Raw genomic sequence first — 20,151 nt, 5'->3', positions numbered from 1 at the left:
TCATGCCAATGAAGTAAAGAGGAAAGGAAACACCTTTCTGCTCACTTTTCCAATAAGAAGACTGCAAAAGGTATATAGGTAGGACATTTTTTGTCCTCTGGTTGAGGAGCAACCAACTACAATGTAGGATTATTTTCCTGGGTTATCCAATTTATGCACAATCCTCATAAACTTTATTCTCCACGCCCCCAAGTCACACTCTCTCTCTCTCTCTCTCTCTCTCTCTCACACACACACACACACACACACACACACACACACATACACACACATCAATACAAGCAGAGACTTCCAATGCCTATAAGTGTGTTGGGCACCCACTTTGGAATGCAAATATCACTTGGCACCTCATCTCACTTCACCCACCCACCCATCACTAGCTTAAGACTGAAGAACTTCAAAAGTTCTGAATTTTTGCCAGGAAATTGGTCCCGAAAAAGCAGTGGGGAATCCCCTGCTCATGGGCAAAATAGGGTCTGGCAGAGGGCCTAACCGGAGATTACATGCGGGGCAGGTAAGGAAATGTGTCTTAAATGTGCTCCTGATTCCTCCTTGGCAAGCAAGGCCTTGTACGCACTGACAGCAGGCCCCCACAGGAATCAGCTGCACTACCAAGTTCCCAGTTGGGAACTCCATAGTGTAGCCAATCTCTGCCCAAAACAGGGCTTGCACTAAGCTCCCATTGGTTAAGCAGTGCTTTCAGCAAGCTCTGTTGGACCACCTGACACCATGATAATGACGAGTCAGTCAAAATGGCTGGGAAAGGGGAGTGGAAGAGCTCAGGATTTGGCTTGTCGGTTGGATCCTGTCTCCCCACCATGGCCTACTGATCTTGCAGGTGTTCACTGTGTTTGATTGCAATATATTATGTACTGCTTTGCACTGGGTCACTGCAGTATTTTTGTACAGTGGTACCTCGGGTAAAGTACTTAATTCGCTCCGGAGGTCTGTACTTAACCTGAAACTGTTCTTAACCTGAAGCACCACTTTAGCTAATGGGGCCTCCCGCTGCTGCTGCTGCGCCGCCGGAGCAAAATTTCTGTTCTTATCCTGAAGCAAAGTTCTTAACCTGAAGCACTATTTCTGGGTTAGCGGAGTGTGTAACCTGAAGCGTATGTAACATGAAGTACCACTGTATTGCTTTGTGGATTTTTACTGTTTTAAATTGCTTCTTTTGTTTTTATACCTGTGTACGCAGTGTAGAATATACAAAAAAGGAGGAGAGCACTTAGGGAACAACGGGGGAATTTCTTACCTTGAAGCATGTACCACTGATATCCATTTGTAATGCCGTCTGGGAAGTATTCTACAGAGTTACACGCATTCCCTTTATGCATCGTGGCATGTTTCTCTGAGTATGTTCTCGCCAGGTGCATGAAAACATCATTATCCACAGTTCGGCTCTCATCCAGAAAATTAACAGTAACTGTGGAAAGAAAGTAACCACAGTGGAAATTTGGTTACAGTGTAGATTGTGTTTGCCTGGGTTTCTGCACACACATATCACAACTAATAAGTATAGTTTGTATCATACAAGCATAGGCACATTTCTGGCTACCGCTAGAAATCCTTCCCAGTACAAGGATTGCTAAAAAATGTGGGCTGGCTCACCCATGAGGCAAACTGAGGCAGCTGCCTCAAGTGGGGGAATCCCACAGTGTGCTCTGCCCGCTGCCAGAGAAGTGAGAAGATGCGGTGGTGGTGGTTTCTGGCGAGTTCCACGACTAAGCAGCTTCTGTTAACCAGAGCAGTGCACGGAAACACAGTTTACCTTCCCACCGGAGCAGTACCTATTTATCTACTAGCACTTTGACGTGCTTTCAAACTGCTAGGTTGGCAGGAGCAGGGAGCGAGCAACGGGAGCTCACCCCCATGGGGATTCGAACCGCCAACCTTCTGATCGACAAGTCCTAGGCTCTGTGGTTTAACCCACAGCACCACCCGTGTCCCTTGTCGCATGTATAGCTTGCCACATTTTCAAACTTACATTACTGGCACAATTCCCTCTAGACTAGATCAAAGGCAGTGTAAATCGGCCTTTCTCAACCTGTGTGTCCCCAGATGTTGTTGAACTACAACTCCCATCACCCCTAGTTAGCAAGGCCGGAGCTCAGGGATGATGGGAGTTGTAGCTAATAACATCTGGGGACCCACAGGTTGAGAACCGCTGGAAAGCAAGTACCACTGTAAATGTGCCCTGTTGTGGCTTGGCTGAATGTCTGTGGGAGTGTTGGCCAGTGCTACGATGTACACTCCATGTTATGAATTCCTGTTTTGAATATATAATCAACCCTGCTCAGCATAGTTCATAGCTTCTCTGAGTTATTTGACCAAACTGCGGGAGGCAGTGGAAGACAGGAGTGCCTGGCATGCTCTGGTCCATGGGGACACGAAGAGTCGGACATGACTAAACAACTAAACAACAGCAGCAACAATCAACCCTGACTATTGGCTATGCTGGCTGCGGCTGATGGGAGTTCAAAACAGGTCTATATGATCGAGATCAAATGATTCAAATACTTTGTATTATAGACAGAACTGAAGACCTGCCTTTGCCTGTGTATCGTGAAACATCAGCTATGGGTTGCCAATAGAGTTAGTGACCCTATGCTCAAGCAATAGCTTACCTGAATTGCCATTATCGAAAGGGTAACTTGCGACCAGTGATCCGCCATGCAGATTAGCAGAGAGGACAAATGTTTCATTCTTTAACCAGTTCATTATAGCTTCAGTCTCTGGCTGGATGTCATGAGTATTTAGGATAAAGGCATCCGGGAAGTTCCTGTTCAGATCTTTATTATTAGCATTGAATCTTAAGAGGGATAAAAATATATATATTAGGCTGTCATCTAGAACATACTTTCAAATGAGTGAGTTTAGGATGCAAATGTTTGGTTGCAATCTGTCTGTTTAGGGCCTCTTTTAGTAGGGCCCTAGAATACTGTTGGCTATTCATAGTTTTAAGCTGTCTATGGCAGGGGTTCTCAAACTTTTTGTATCTTTGAATCCTACTAATGCCTTTTGCTTGCCTAAATGGAGGATAGATGTAGACTAGCCTACTGTACAAAGGTAAACATTTCATATGTTGTTCTGCCTGTTTTTGCCTCTGGTCTCTTTCACCAGGATACGTGGCCTTCAGGCTGAAAGATCTCCCCACCCTTGTGTACTGGAAGCCTACTGCAGAAGAATCTTGTATTTCAAGGAGGTAGGTTAATTGTTTGCCCAATTCTTCCTTTTTGTTTATTGGAACACCCTGTCAGAGGTGTTTTTTTTGTGTGTCTGTTTGCTTGCTTTGTTGTCTTGATATACTGTTTGTGCTCCAGGAATAAATATCAGCAGGATGTGGGTCAGCTGAAAGCTGAGTGACCACCAGCAATAGTACAGTTGCAGGATTAATTAATCAATTATTGGCCTCGCTTAACAGGTAGGCTAATGAATGGAATATCCAATGGGTACCTCATAGTCCTCATTATCTTCAAGCATCTGGTCCAGTTGAAAGAATGAATGAACTGCTGATACAGAAACTAAAACAGCTATAAACTCTAGCCATACTTTTCAAGGATTGGGAAAGGTGGTTGAGTAAGCAGAGGCTGAATTAAACAACCACCCCTAGGTGCTACTCAAACACCCCTGCAGCGCATGGCAGCGTCTGTAGCACCCATGACACTAGAGCACCTGAAGATATGAAAATTGCAGCCTAACAACAACAAATTTTATTATTTATACCACACCCATCTGGCTGGGTTGCCTCAGCCACCCTGGGTGGTTTCCAACACAAATAAAAACAACATTCTGCCCAGACACTGAGGTCCAGCACCGGGGGCCTTCTGGCGGTTCCCTCACTGTGAGAAGCCATGTTACAGGGAACCAGGCAGAGGGCCTTCTTGGTAGTGGCGCCCGCCCTGTGGAACGCCCTCCCACCAGATGTCAAAGGGAAAAATAACTACCAAACTTTTAGAAGACATCTAAAGGCAGCCCTGTTTAGGGAAGCTTTTAATGTTTAATAGGTTATTGTATTTTAGAGTTTTGTTGGAAGCTGCCCAGAGTGGCTGGGGGGACCCAGCCAGATGGGCGGGGTATAAATAATAAATTATTATTATAAAAACATAATAAAACATCAAACATTAAAAACTTCCTGATACAAGGCTGCCTGCAGATGTCCTTTAAAAGCTGAATAATGTATGGAAATGTAACTTATTACCATATTGGCCTGAATAGAAGCCTCACTTTTCCCCCAAATTCCGACCGTGAAAAGTTAAGGTGAGGCTTATATTTGCAACCTTGCGGTGTGCAGCCAGGAGCGCAGCAAAGTGGTGCCTGCCCCGCATGTCATTCCCCATCCTCTCCAAGGCTAGGAAGGGAGAGAGCAAGGAAGGGGAAAGGCTGCCGGCAACGTAGCATGCCCCCCCCCAGTACGTAGCCAGGAGTAGTGAGGAATGGGGCAGCTTATATTTGGAGATTTTTTCTCTTTTTTTCTTTCCCCCCTCCAATTTTAAAGGTGCGGCTTATATTCGGGTGCAGCTTATATTCGGGCCAATACGGTATATTTAGTGTACTATATTATATCCTTGTATATGCTATTTTTTCTCTCCTTTCTTTCTCTTTCTCTCATCGTTTTATTTTTTTTAACAGGGAAGAAGGAGGAGGAGGAGAAATAAATAAATGTTTTCTCACCCCCGGCCTAGAAGGACCCAGATTCATGACAACTTGGAGTTTGAGGTCCTGGAACCAGGAACAGAAGCCTTTGGGCGAATTTAATGTGGGGTTCTGAAACATATTGAAAGCAAACCCTAAGGTGCTCCCCATAACAATTTTTGCTCTGTTCTCACCTGCCAAAAAGAGGCTCGCAGCTGGCATTGATTACTGATTCAAATCCATCAGGGTTCATTGAAGGCAGGATGTGTATTCGGGTGCTGTCAAAGAGTTTTGTAATGACTGGATCATGCTGATCACTGGATACCAAAAAGTCTATAAGATGAAGCAGCAACTCCCTCCCGACTGCCTGTTTTAAGAAGCACAGAGTTGTGTGTGTTTTAAATGCAATGGTCAATAAGGTGCAGCACAGATCTTAGTTTGCCCAAGGTACAAAGGTAATACATAATGCAGACCTAATACAAAGCACCATGTTCCTAAAACTAGCAAGCAGAATATGATGGCCAACATGAATTGGGTTAAAATATACTTCCCCCAGAAATCAAACAGATGTGAAAAACACAGCAATACTTTTCTTATGGCTTGAACAAAAACTGTGCCAGTGAATGCTTTTGGGGCCTGGGTGAGGCTTCCCACTGAAAACCAGTTCCAGCCAAAATACCCGTTGCCCAAGCAATGCTATCCATGTGGAAAGTGAACCAGACAGGACGCAGACACAGGCACAGCTAGCGAACAATGAGTTTTCCCTCCCAATCACTGCAGCTGGAGAAAAGCACCAGTGAGTGGAAAAATCCCTGTAGTTGTATTTGTTTACATTTCCCACACAATCATATGCACACATATGGCAACAGACAACCAAAACACATTGAATGGGAACATTTTCACAGTGTGAGCTGGCCCTATCACAGTAAGCAGCAGTTTTCAGCAAGGACCACAAGCCTGAGAATTAGATGTTATAGCCTAGCCTTCCCCAACCTGATGCCCTTCAGAGGTTTTATACCACAGCAACCATCACCCCTGACCATTGGTCATGGTAGCTGGAGCTTACTGGAGTTGTAGCCCAACTAATAATAATAATAATAATAATAATTTTCATTTATACCCCGCCCTCCCCAGCCAAGGCCGGGCTCAGGGCGGCTAACAAGCAACAATAAAAACAAATTGAATGAATACAACTAAAAAAAACAAGATTAAAATACAATATTAAAATATTGAAACATTAAAATATTAAAATGCAGCCTCATCACAGGAGGAGAAGGAAAAAGAAAGAGGGGGAGGGAATCAAAGTGGCTCCAAGCCAAAGGCGGAACAACTCTGTCTTACAGGCCCTGCGGAAAGAAATCAGATCCTGCAGGGCCCTGGTCTCATGAGAGAGCGTTCCACCAGGCCAGAGCCAGTGTTGAAAAGGCCCTGGCTCTGGTTGAAGCTAATCTAACTTCTTTAACTACAGATTTAAGAGCAAATTTAAGAGCATAATTTTTTCCGCTCTTGGGGACTTCACAGATAAATATCATAATATATTGCTATGTACCCTGGACATTCCTTAAACCAGCACATTCTATTCTCTTTTGTCTATACTGCAGACATTGTGTTGTTACAATGAAAACTATCCTGCGTAATAAAGTGTCCAACTCTGAAAGTTTGGAATGCTGTAGACTTCCTACAAGTTCAGCGCTTTAGCTACTGCCAGATGAGATCTGGTTTCTGGAACAGAGAGGCAAGAGGAAGACTATGTATTTTTATTTTTATTTTCTAGTTAACTGAGCTGGAATGGTTTTGTAAAATACATAGCTCTACTTCGTTCAATATTGCTCATGACCAAATCAGAATGACCTTGAATGCAGATCTTTAATGAAATGGGACACATTTCAGAAATTGCTATGCCTAAAAGGAAGGGAAACTTCAGCAGGAAAATAAAACAGAGAATATGGCAAAAGTTTAATAAGCATGTCATAGTCTCTCTGGATTAAATGACTCTCCTGACAGATTCCCTAATGACTGAATCCTACTAAAAGACCAAAGGTAGATTCAGGCAAGAGTTTCCACACTCACCTATGTGTTAACTGGAAACAACTTTATTTACTACCTGGCAGGCTGACAAGACAACCAACTCAGCTACTGAATTATATGTGCACACTTTGAGGAAGCAGCCCCTTAGCAAGGCGTCATCCAAGTTTGTAAGCAAAGCTATGTTAGGCCAAAGGATGGAGACAAAAGCAGAAATGAGAGAAAAGAGGAAAAGGCAAAGGGTCAGAAAGCACTTTGATATCACAAGCTAAAAATGTCCCGTTCTGTCTATTACTATGGAGCAGAACTGGTAAACCTTCCAAATGCTGAATGCCAGTGCTGGGCAGGCCCAAGCAAGCCAGAAAAGTAGGCACTCAGAGACATAATAGGATAATACATAGTTCCATGGATGCTTGCTTCCGTCTCAACATTTTAAATAGGATTAGCAATGACATAACGTTGCATCGTAAAAATAGTTCCTATTGCAAAAACAGAACATCACCACCCTACCCACTTATAAATGTCACCATAGCTCTTCAACATGTATCTAGTCACATTCCACGGTGCACAAAAAAACAAAGGGAGATGTTCTAGGTTTTTTCCTATTGTGGGATCTCTGACACTTTTCCTAGGCCAGGGGTCTGCAACCTTTAAGACAAAAAGAGCCACTTGGACCCGTTTCCGAAGAAAAAAAACTGGGAGCCGCAAAACCATTGTGACATTTAAAACAAATATATCTCCGGAGCCACGATCTGACAGCAGGCAGGAAGGCGACGTCGGGGTGGTGCGTGACTAACGCATGCACCGCCCCCATGCGACATCACAGCCAGTACAGCACCCGCCACAGTGGGGAGTGTCGGGGCGCACAATGTGCCTCCTCCCCTTGCTAGTATCCGCCCTGGAGCCGCGGCAAAGGTGTAAAAGAGCCACATGCGGCTCCGGAGCCACGGGTTGCAGACCCCTGTCCTAGGCGATGATGAGCATATTCTAGTTAGCATTTAATCATGAAAGGCTTTTTTCCAATTACTTTTTTGCAATTCTAATTACTGGTGTCATACAGTTCAGCAGGAGAGTTAAAGCACAGAGGGAAGAGAGGCTCATCTCCTCTGAAAATGCCCGCCATGCGCAGCAATTAGGCTTGAAAACAGGCTCCCCTTGCAGCCAATTTTCCCAAGCCTAATTATAAAGTTTGTTAGATATAAGTCATTTTTTGTCCTGTTGGTACCGTCATGATCTCACTTCAGCTGAGGAACTTTGTAGTATTTGTATTCAGACATGAATGATAAAGTAGGGATCTAATGCCTATTTGCTCCTGAAGCAGTTGTTCTGTGTCAAACTGCAACCTCAAGGAAATCATGTGAGATGCTGTGGGGATCAGCAGCAACAGTTATTTATTAAAGCACCAAACATATACTATGTGCTGTATATGAATAAAATGCACGGGTTGCTGCTTGCAGTGCTCACAAGAACGAGATAGGCAGAATAAAGAAAACTTGGCTAGGCATAACTAAAGGGTTTACAATTAAACCTATACTACAATTAGCTGACAATAAAAATTATTCAAAGGAAGCAGTGCCTCATCAAGAGGGAAATGCAAGAGAAGACATGAGTCCTTAAAGGAGGATGAAAGGAAAGGTTGGCAGGTATCTATTCACAATTACCCTTTAGCATAACCTCGCAGAGCAACACATGCACAGTGAAAAGAGTGAAAGTATGGAATAAACATTCAAAGGTAAAACAACATCAACAGAAACAGCAGCAACTAAACTAGGCCAAGCCATAAAACAGCAATTAAAGTATTCAACATACTAAATCACTGGGGGATGGGGGTGGGGGAGGAATTAATGAAAAGTCAGGCCCCACACATGAGGAAAGTACAGAAGAAGTGAGAATTAGCACAAGGAAATCAATAGGTTAGTATTTTATGAATGGCGAGACTAGGACTGCGGAACCTTTCTGAACTAGAGTGCCTTACCACCACCAACTCCTACAGGCCTCTGTCAATCACCTGGCATCAGGTGAAATCCTTAATCTGAAACTACTGGTTTTGCAGTGCACTTTCTCTTTCCTCAGAATGCAGTGTGGTGTGGATTGCATAGTGTACTCTGTGTGGGAAAGTAGGGTGAATGGTCCTGCCTTGGGCTGGTGAGTGGATCTGATGGCTCCTTGGTCCCTCTTTCCACTCCCTTAATTGTAGCGAGAGAAGAGATCTATTCCCCCCCCCACACACACACAACAGTGAATTCATAGACATGTCTATTGAATTGGGAGGGGTGTCTAATGCGCTATTTGGTTTACCTTCCTTTTCACTTCATTTTTCTCATTTAAACAAGGTTAGCCTACTTCACCCGTGCCACAGACTCATAATATGGTATTGTTCGATTTGCATAGGACTAAATTATAGTTTTACACAAGTTTCATGTTATGGAAATACCGTATATTTTGCACCATAACACTCACTTTTTTCCTCCTGAAAAGTAAGGGGAAATGTCTGTGCATGTTATGGAGGGAATGCCTACGGGTGGCATGCCTACGGATTTTCCTCCTATAAAAACTATGTGCGTGTTATGGTCGGGTGCGTGTTACAGAGCGAAAAATACGGTAATTAAAACCACACACCACCAAGTAATAAAATTAGCCTTTGGTAAGCCCATCAGTAATGCAAACTGAATATTATCATTGCAAAATAAATAAATAAATATCTCACAGGAGATAGGCAGACACTTCCCAAAAGGCTTCTTCCTGTTGTTCCCCCCAAGCCACCCTGATATGGGTCATATGTGGTTTTGTTTGCTTGCTTTAAAAAGGCCATGCTCATATTGGCACTGTCAAGCCCTGCTAAAAATAATGCTTCTTTGTTAGCGCAGTCAGGCCTCTCCCCATCAGCAACAACTTAGAACAATGCTGTTGCTTCGCTGCTGTCAAGAGAGAGATTGTCCTTATTTTTATTTTTTAATCAGACTAGAATTTGTTTTTTTGGGAGCACACAATAATTACACACTGGGTTCTCCTTTCCCTTGGGTCTGGATGAAAGAGAAGTGTGCCTTGGAAGAGAAGGGGCTGCAATCCATATTAAGATAGCATTTTGTTACGGCAGCAGGTTGTTTTCCGTTATTGTGGCACCTACCTGTCTAAATTCACATCCTCAACCTCTTGCCCTGAGCTAGCCAGTCTCTTATCTTCTCCTCTGTAACCTGCAAACTCCTTAAAGGCTATCCCTCAACCTGTGAAGAGTGAATTGCCAGAATTCACTGGAAGCAGGCAACCACGGTAACTGCTCTTTGCCTTCCTGGTATCCTTAGTAAGACACAGTCCCCTTATTATGAAGCTTTCCCTGGCTAGCAGCATATGAAGTTAGTTGTAAAGGTGACATCACATCCATATAATAAACCAGTATTGAGCATTTAGAGAGAGAAAGAGAGAGAGAGAGAGAGAGAGAGAGAGAGAGAGAGAGAGAGAGAGAGAGTTTTTTTAGTCTTTTAGTCCTCACTATTGCAGGAAGAGAATCCAAAACCTTTAGGCACCCAACAGGATTAAGAGCTCTCTGTGCATAAGATGCATGTGTGGAATTCCTGCACACCTGAGGATCTCAGGGGGGGCGTGTTATTGGGTTGTTGTCATTGTTGTCATTTTGATTGTGTATTTTGTGGTTTTATATTTTGATTTTATTTTGTGAACCACCCTGAGACCTGAGGGTATAGGGATGGTATATAAATTCAATCAATCAATAATCTTGATGGACAAAGTCCAGCGTGTGCCATGTGGACTGGTTCGCTCCCAAAATGAATGAAGTGGCCAAATGCCCCAGCTGATAAATCTGTGGGGTTAAGAAGCGACTGCAACCAGACAAGCCACATAAGTACTTGTGCTATACAGATGGTTATGGAAAGTTAAAAAGCAAAACAGAAATGCCAAGGTGTTCCACAGCAGCCACTGGGAAAGCTCTGTCACCACTTGTTTGGATCATGGTGAAAACCTGGTGAAGGCCTAAACACTAGAAAAGGGCTTCCTGGTTATCATTTTAATGGATTTATTAGTGCTGCCAGGTCAGCTCTCGGTCCTTCTTTCCCCGTCCCTTCCACATTCCTTACTTGAGGAACCAACTGCTTGTACAGTATTTCTCTCTTTAAATACAGTATGCAAAATATTCTGCTTTCCCTTCCAGTATTAGCATTGTGCAACTGTTAACGCTTTTTCTACCTGCAAAATGCATCACTTCAGTCAAGCCACTTGAATTGAGACTGAAACTTGAGAATGAACTGAGAACACAGAAAGGAACCATTGTGTAGCCAAAATGCTTAACCTCTCTCTCCTCCACAGTCAACCCCAGACATTCCACAATTATTCCTTACTGCACTGACAAATATATACAAGCTGCACTTCAGAGTGTAGATAAGAATCTGTCAATATTTTCCCCTAACATTTTTAAGAATTTTGTTTAAAAATTTGTCCCAAAATCCATTGTCTTCCATACCCAAATACGTCTGGATTTCCCTGGATATCTGGGAAGCAGCAGTGTCCAGGTGGAAATTGGGCAAATGTCCGGGAAAATCTGGACGTATGGCAACCCATGTTTTTCCATAAAAATAGCTCTTTAAAAACATTTTTAAGAAGCAAATTTGCCCAAAAAGCTCAACAACTTTTGCCAAAACTAAAAAAAACTTCATCAACTTTGCCAAAAAGTCTGGATTTTCATTATTATTGTGATGCTGTGAAAGATATTTCTATTGAATTAAAATAATTATCTTCTACTGTATAGGCATTCCTCTAAGGATTAGATATGTCTTTTATAAATAAATTATTATGCAAATGGATCAAAGCACAGAAAAACTCCAGGATTACTGACAAAATAGAATAATCCACCCCACTTAAATGTTTGACCTTTCTAAAATAAAAATTGCCAACAAAGTCAATGCATGATAGTTCAAACAAACTTTTTAGGAAAGACTGGAGCTGAGTCATGTCAACATTATAATCTACACTTATTTCTTTCCACATTTGTAGAAGAAAGGGGGGTGGGAGTTCAGCGGAAGGGGAGACAGAAAGGTAATCAGCAACATCAAGTGCCATTCAGTTCTACTAAAACACAACAAATTTAATGTAGTTCTTTAAATTACATGTGATCCCATATGGTTGTATGGGCCTTTACTTTCAAATTCCAGCCAGTCCATATGAAATACGTTGGGCATAAAGCCTGCTGACATTATTTGTTCCTGGATGACTTTAAAGTATGGGTAGGTGAACTAAGGTATGGGGGCCGGATCCGGCCCAATCGCCTTCTAAATCCAGCCTGCGGACATTCCGGGAATCAGCATGTTTTTACATGAGTAGAATGTGCCCTTTTATTTAAAATGCACCTCTAGGTTATTTGTGTGGCCTGCCTGCTATTTTTACATGAGTAGAATGTGTGCTTTTATTTAAAATGCATTTCTGGGTTATTTGTGGAGCATAGGAATTCGTTCTTTCCCCCCCAAAATATAGTCTGGTCCCCCCACAAGGTCTGAGGGACAGTGGACCGTCCCCCTGCTGAAAAAGTTTGCTGACCCCTGCTTTAAAGGAAAGAAATACATCTGAAGAGAAAAGGAGTTAAAGTGGAAAAGAATGAGACGAGAAAAGCTCCAGTCCACTCCAGGTTAAAATAGAGGAAACACTGGCTATTACTGTAATCATACTACAGAAGGCCTGCACACATAATATCCAAGTACAATTAGTGCTCTTTTTAAAAAATAATGAGGTGCCAGTACTAATATCTTGATAAATGCTAGCACACAATGGTTCCAATCCATAGGCACCAAAGAGAAAGAGGTGATGGTAATCTGCACTAGTGACTAGCATTACAAAAAAGCTCTGATTACTATTAACACATTATTTTCATAATGTATCATTCTTTTCATGCTGCCATTTGAGACACTGTCTCAACCACATTGATGTTATCAGCATTCAGCTTTGGCAACAAGATAAAACTAGCCTTGGAGAACTTAGCAGGACAATTATTGTTTGGTATGCTCTTTCTAATTATTACTGAAGGTTGCCAAAAATGCACAAGGTAAGTCAGATTACGGCTTTTTCTGTCATTTGTTTGTTTCCTAGGGGTCCTAGGAAATTCACCAGGAAGATCATATGTATCATTCTCTCCATTATTGTTTTCTTCAGCTGTTATCAACTGTGGGAAAGAAAGTCTAAAACCCAGTCTTGAGGAATGATCGAAACAGATGGACCTTCTAAATATTACATGTGACAGGCCCTTTGATAATATTTAGCACATCTCTCTCTCTCTCTCTCTCTTCAATTCCACCACGACACTTCCATCCTTCGATTCTGAATCCCTAAAGAGAGAAATGTTAAATGCATCTCTAGCAATTTGGCAAAAACTTAAGACTTCCATGAGTATATGATCTCAGCTGCTTCCAAGATATCAGGCAAACAATGCTGCAAAGGAAACCACAACAATTGAAGTAGAAGACGTACCTCATCCCCATGCATATTAGCAACATAGTTGAACTCTGGTATGCCAATCCTATGTTGGGTTGGAAACCTTCCCAGAGCAAGAACCCACAGGTCTCTACCTTTAAGTGGAAAAGAAATTTTATATATATATATACCATGGCAAAATAATGCAAAGTAAACAAATGAAGGGCTATATCTCAATTGAATCCCCCCACCAAAAAAAAAAAAAAAACTTCCTAGAATAACAGGCACGGGATCTTCCTGACTTGATAAGCAGTTGGGATGCAATTCACAATGGAATTTTTTGGTGCAATTACTGGGATTCAAGTGTGAGTAACTATGTACAGAATTGCAACCCAAACATTGTTTTTTTAGCTTAAGCCAGAAATAAAACGTAAACAATATTATTAAATAAAAACTGTCAGAAATGTTTCCTTAGTCTTAAAAGCTTAACCCACTTCTACAAACAAAGACTTATTTAATAGAAGACGACTTTAAAAATATATCAACAGGAAATCAGCTGCAAAGGAATAATGGGAAAAAGGAAAGCAAAAAAAGGAGCTTACTAAAAAGCAACAGAATACCATATAAGGCATGAGAATTAACTTTCTTAACATACAAAAGCTGGCATGAATTTTTGGTCAGAAACCAGAAAATTAAATTTAGCTAAACAACTATAGGGTCGGACTATGAGGCGGAGTGAGGCAGTCTGGGCTGCCCAGGACCTCCATACACTCTGTCCAGGCTTGCGCTCCAGGGCGGTCACTTCAGTGCTGCTAATGCAATGGTTTGACTTCACCTCTGGAGGCGCACTCCATTGTCTCTCAAGACTACTGTTCAGAACTCCAAATAATTATATCAGATTGCCCTATATATTTGCTGCCACCCATTAAAAAATTCTAAAATCTTGATGATGCAGGACTTCCCTTTGCAGAAGCCATGCTGTTTCTACCTCGGTAACATTTCTTTCTTTTTTTAAATGTAATTATTGGTTTCATAATGCTTTATAGGTTAGGCTGATTTCCTAGGTTCCCCCAATATAACATTAAAACAAAACAAAAAAAGCTGTTACACCAACCACATTCATACTTCATGATAAATGATAATTAATGCTTTTGTGCAAACATGGAAATCACTCCTGCTTTGCTCTACCCTAAGTACCACAAACCACAAACATAGTTTAATGTCCAAACAAAGGCTCATGGTTTGCTCCACTGGAACAAACCTTGATCAAGAAGCCATGAGTAAACCTTGGCTTCACACAATGGTAATGTGTGAATGCAGCCATTAGCTACCTGCCAATGCTCCAGCAAGGAGATTTAATGGAAAGTAACTTATTTGTTAGAAAATGCTTAATTTCCAGTTTGAGCTTTAGGTCTGGTGTCTCACTGATTTCATTTTGTCAACCAGTCCTGGACTTTATCTTTTGTCACCTGGGTTCTTCAGAGTCTCTCTTCATAGAAAGTGGTTTTGGTGTGGGTACTTATCAAAAATCATACATAGATCAGTAACAAGGATTTCATCTCTGGAACCTACCAATCCTTGTTCCTTAATCGTTTCCCACCTTTTTCATCTATAGTGCAACTGCCTCCTTGTCTTGTTTCTGCTTCTGATGTACAGTGGTACCTTGGTTGTGGAACTTAATCCATTGCGGGAGTCCGTTCTACTCCCGCAACAGTTCGGAAACCAAGGCACGGCTTCTGATTGGCTGCAGGAGCTTCCTGCACTCAAGCGGAAGCCGCGGAAGCCACATCGGACATTCGGCTTCCAAAAAACATTCGCAAACCGGAACAGTCCGGTTTGCAGCATTCAGTTTGGACAACCAAGGTACCACTGTATGGATGTTTTTAGCAACACATCCTCATTTTCTATTTTTAGTTTTATTGGCAACTTACATTAGTTTTGCAAGAGTCTCTCTTCCTCCCCCCTGCCCTCATTTGAGTAAAAGTTCCACTTTCTAAAAAAAGCATTGCATTTCTTAGCTTGACTCTTTGCATGATCAACACTGCTATTCTGTTATCTGTACATCTGCTGAGCATAGCAAATATTTTATTTGAGCTTTAAATATAATACAATATTATATTCTAAATAACCTCTAAGCATCCTGAAGAGATTTGACCTGGGGCAGCCAATGTGCTGCTCTCCACATGTTACTGAACTACAATTCCCAGCACCATAGTAGGACTGATGGGAGTCCACAGCAACATTGGGAGGGTGTCATGTTAGCTATCCCTGGATTTGAATATCCTGACTCTAAATTTCAGCCTATCCCTTTCATATTCTTTTTCAAGTTTCCTCTTTCGAAATCAAATGTGACTGTCTGGGCTTTCTTGGTAATTTCCCACTTAGGAATTGTCACCCAACTGCTGACCAATTCACTTGCCCAGCTGCTTTTGCAGAAAACTGTGCCTTTGGGAGCAACCAACACCTCTGGGGGAAAACAGCAGATGGAAAATAGCAGCAACAAACTAGTAAGGGGCCCAGATCAGGAGCACATTCCCATACAGGGCCATGTGGCTGTCTCCCACCCCCAACCCCCAAAAAGTGACTATTTTGTAAAAAGTGTGAATTAAATAACATGTATTTTGGCTCCTTCTATCTCTCAGAGGCTCCAATCCTACACACGCTTAACTGGGAGTGTGACCCATTGTATACATTGGAGTAAACATGCATTGGATTATGTTACATTTTGCTGACAGAGGAAGCCAAAACACTTAGCTAAATAATATTAAGCTTCACTTGGTTGTATCAGACAGTTAGGCTGCAATTCTGAACTCATATCTGGGAAGGAGTAAACCCAAATGAAACAAATGAGACTTAATTTTGAGGGGACATATGCAGGATTATTACACTGTTTTTTATATTTAAACTTTTGTGATTGCCTTCCGACCGGATCCAGAGCCCATGTGAATGGTGCGTTGTTTAGCAGTTTTCAGTACATAAAGTATTGCTGTTGATTTTTAAAAGTTCACATATAGGCTATGTGAACAAAAACAAACAAACATCTACTTCCTCTGATTTACAGAAGATTCCTGGGCTAAGTCAGAGATTTATGTATGAGTAAACATATCACCAACTTTTTTTTTTTTACTCTGCTAGCTCATTTTGTATCTATTAAGCTAGAAGGAGTGCAACACCTGAAACATGATGTTCTTTCAGACATCAGGACAAACTTTGCTTTCATTCCTCTGGGGAATGAAAGCACTGAAAATAGCAATGTTGATCTAGCATTAAGTTCTATCTATAACTAAAAGGAACTACGGGCCACTGTTTGTGCAGTGAGACTGTTTCATTAGTCATTAGTGTATTTGGTAGAGATGTAACTTTCCTAACCATTCAGCTACTTAGTAGTTTTTATTACCAAACTTTTGCGTCACAATGAAACTGTCTGCATATCAGCTTGAGAGTCTCCAGAATACTTTATGAGGGTCTTCATCCCTTTACATCTACCCTAATCTGATGCATGTTTACTTAATTACTTAAGTTTACTAAGCATGTTTACCTATTTCAATATCTATGTAGTCCTTATCACCAAAAGAGGATTCTGCTGTGCTAAGAAAACAAACCGACACAGGAGTGGTCATAGGGATAAGGTGGTTTTTGTAAGTGAAACTACCATAACATACACAGTGACCTGAAATCTAAGATACTTCCAGAAAGGATACTGAGGAGTGACAGTCATTTATATCAATACTAGAAGCTTGCTGACATAAGAGAAAAAAAGAGAAGACAGATTATAATTGGCTATAAACGCTAAGGTAGATGCCATGCTAAACTTGTAATTAGAAAGAACATTAGGGTGTAAAAAATAATAAGAGCAGGGCATGGTAAGTTTAATCAGAATTGCAGTGTCTGTGTGAGATTAAAGATTTAAACTCCCCACTACCACAATCCCCCTGCCCTAAAAACACATCCTCATCCATGTGGCTATGAGTTTTAGAAAAGTTTTAGAAAAAGGGAGATTCCCCCTGGCAAGCCCTAAGAAGAATGTGGGAGATTTTTGTTGGAATTGCAACTGGGATATGAAAGATTAAACCTCACTGCCCCATGTGCTCTGCTATCAATTCCTTCCTACACCTTAAAAAAGGTTTGTCACTCTGCCTTTGTTTGACTCAATAGGGCAGAAAACCCTTATGCAAAACAGGCAAAAGTCGTCCCTGTCACAAGAGGGGAAACGGAGGGCGGCTGGGGAAATGATGGTGTCAGCGAAGGAACAAGCAGCAAAGAAACAGCTTGCATTCCTGAACCAACTTAACCTCCACAACTGCTATTTGCAGCCAAAGGAAAGCTCCCACTTAGTGTCAATGGGAGTTTTGCTTCCATTACAGATTTATTTAACCATTTGTTCATTTAACAAAATGTATGTACTGCTTGGTCAATAGAAGACCTCAAAGCAGTTACAATGATAAAAGGGGAAGAAGAACCAATCTGCTATGAAAAGGAAAAATGGCATAATGTTCTATAACACACACTCTCTCTCTCTCTCTCTCTCTCTATATATATATACTTTAGCCACTGGAAACTAAACATAGCTCTAGGATGGAGGTGGTAAAGGCTTGCTGTGGGCAGTGAAATAACCCCGATTCCTTACAATTAGGCTACAGTTGTACATAAATCAAAAGTTGTTTTCAAAAACAACATCTGCTTCCTCTGATTTACAGAAGATTCCTTGCATAAGTCAGATATTTATGTATGAGTAAACATATTACCAACTTTTTTTTACTCTGCTGGCTCATTTTGTACCTATTAAGCCAACAGACGTTTTAAAATATCTTGCAGAGAACAGTGAAGATTCTTAAGCGAATGTACTCTGCCTGCTTTCAAAGACAGCAGTAATTACCATATTTTTTGCACCAAAACACTCACTTTTTTCCTCCTAAAAAGTAAGGGGAAATGTCTGTGCGTGTTATGGAGGGAATGCCTACAGGTGGCATGCCTACAGATTATCCTCCTCTAAAAACTACATGCGTGTTATGGTCGGGTGTGTGTTATAGAGCGAAAAATACGGTATATGTATTCATTTTTTTTAAAGAAATAAATTACATACCACTGTATCATAAAAATATATCACAGCAGTTTGCAATATAAAAACAAAACAAAACAATAGCATCATAAAAAGTTAAAAACAAGTTAGAAGCAAAAGGAAATTAAAAACAAACATCAACAGATCATTGTGGGGAATGTACCCTTAATTGCCTGCATAAGCTTCCTGGAATGGAAAAGCTCTTAGCAGGCATTAAAAAGTGTGACATAGAAGGCACCCACTGAAAAGAATAGAGAAAGTTTGACACAGATCTTCAGTCCCAGAGTGTGGATCTGCTTGGGCATTTTCTATGTTAAAACTCTATGCAATTTTCATGATCAGGTTTAGGTTTAAAAAGCTTGCCTAATCTTAGCCCAATTTATAGAACAATTCTATGCATGTCTTCTAAGAAGTAAGTCCCACTGAATTCCATAGGACTTAATTCCCCGGCTAGTGTGGAAGGAATATGGCCAGTTAAGGATGTTCACAATATGTTGGTGCCTGCTAAGCCAAGGACGTAAACCTTCGCTATGTAGTCACGCAAGACCCTCTCTCTGTTTTGCATCCTTCTGGCTCTTGGTAAGAGAGATGGGTTTTCAACATTCATACACAGCACCTATGATCAGCAATTAGAACTTGTCCTGGGAGGAGTTTTTCAGATTTAGCAGAGGCTCAACTGCAAACTTTTGTTGTTCTAACACAATGCCACTATATTATGTACCCCTCCTATTATTTTGCAGATCTGATCCAGCCTGATGAAGGGATCTGAATAACCTGGAAGTTTGCTCACTATTTTGTGATGTTTTGGTAGGTTCTAATAAAGGTATTGCCCCCCCCATTATTGATTTTGGGACACCTTCGCACACACCATGCTTTCAGTACATTGTACTGATAGTAACTTTCACAAGACAATAGTAGTATAGTAAAGATGTATCACCTTGTAACGATGTTCCATGATCAAAACTGAACATATTAAAATTCACCTTCAACATTCAAGTACTAAAATGCACAAACTCTTGTTAATCCAATATTTATATTATTATTTTAGCAGCATTTGGTGGAAAGACAGGGCACAAATGTAACAACCAAAAGCAGCATTTCCCTTTAATGGGAAAAAGGAAGCTAGCCAGGTTATAGGAGGAACCCTTGAAATGTTTTAAATTATGCCTGCTTCTCTGCTTATTCCATACCAAGGGCACGGCAGTAGTAATAAAATGCAATCTTCGTAAATCACGCATATAAATTCAGCAGTAACAAAAAGAAGCTGAAACGACGCTTCATCATGAAACAGTTAATGCGGCCAGACAACACCCTGTACTTAGCAGAGACACAGACAGCACTCTTGAAGAGTTAGTTATCTGGGTCAGATTGTAATGGTTTATTGAGCTGATATGAGGGGTAAAAGTAATGTACTGTTTCTCAAAGCAAATGGGTGTGTAATGAATATTTATAGGCATCAAAACATTAGAGGTGGAATCACACCTAGATTAAATCTTTCCTCTACAGGGTCCAGCTAGGTGTACAAGTTGTTTTAGCAAGGCTCACCTGAGTCGCAGCTCAATTCCAGCCATATCTATTTGGAACTATGACCCATCAGTTTCCATGGTCATTCATTCCAAGTAAATGCAATTAAAATTAAGGTGTAAAAGGTGGGGAGGGGAAAAGAAGGAGAATGTGATCAGCTTTGCAGGAAACTTAACTCACATTTTCTTTATTGAATGAACTACAACTGAGACCTGAAATTATTGTAATGTGGAGTACTCTTTTTGAGTGTTCAAGGCTCCAGCTCGCCATGCATTTTCATAGAACTTCTGTTTAATAGAACCTATTTCTCACTCCCCCCTAGTTTTCCACCCCCACAACAGTTAGTCAGCACACTGTGAACACTAAGCATGTTTAGCCCTCACTGGGGTGTTCTTAGGTCCCATTGCCCTCACTTATTTGCTAAATATATTTTGTATTACTGAAACATTAGGATCTCCACAGCCTGCTAAAAACTTGCCCTTGAGTGGCTGGTGCTG

At 41.2% G+C, this 20,151-nt stretch overlaps 1 protein-coding gene across 4 annotated transcripts in view; it reads right to left on the bottom strand.

Annotated features, from left to right (window-relative positions):
- Positions 1-20,151, bottom strand: part of CPM (carboxypeptidase M) — a 34,832-nt gene that overhangs the window by 6,649 nt on the left and 8,032 nt on the right. For 2 of the 4 annotated variants that reach the window (XM_083463657.1, XM_083463658.1), the window contains exons 3-6: positions 13,129-13,226; positions 4,830-5,002; positions 2,628-2,812; positions 1,256-1,426 (exon numbers count right to left, since the gene is read on the bottom strand). In XM_083463657.1, coding sequence (XP_083319783.1) covers positions 1,256-1,426; positions 2,628-2,812; positions 4,830-5,002; positions 13,129-13,226 — 627 coding nt within the window. Of the gene's footprint in view, positions 1-1,255; positions 1,427-2,627; positions 2,813-4,829; positions 5,003-13,128; positions 13,227-19,675; positions 19,714-20,151 lie in introns of all 4 variants that reach the window. The other 2 variants (XM_083463660.1, XM_083463659.1) reach the window with 2 other exon arrangements.

The sequence above is a fragment of the Podarcis liolepis genome, assembly GCF_965112155.1.
Source record: "Podarcis liolepis genome assembly, chromosome: 10".
Taxonomy (NCBI): Eukaryota; Metazoa; Chordata; class Lepidosauria; order Squamata; family Lacertidae; genus Podarcis; species Podarcis liolepis.
Note: the sequence above shows the minus strand (reverse complement) of the source record. Positions and strands in the feature narration are given on the sequence as shown.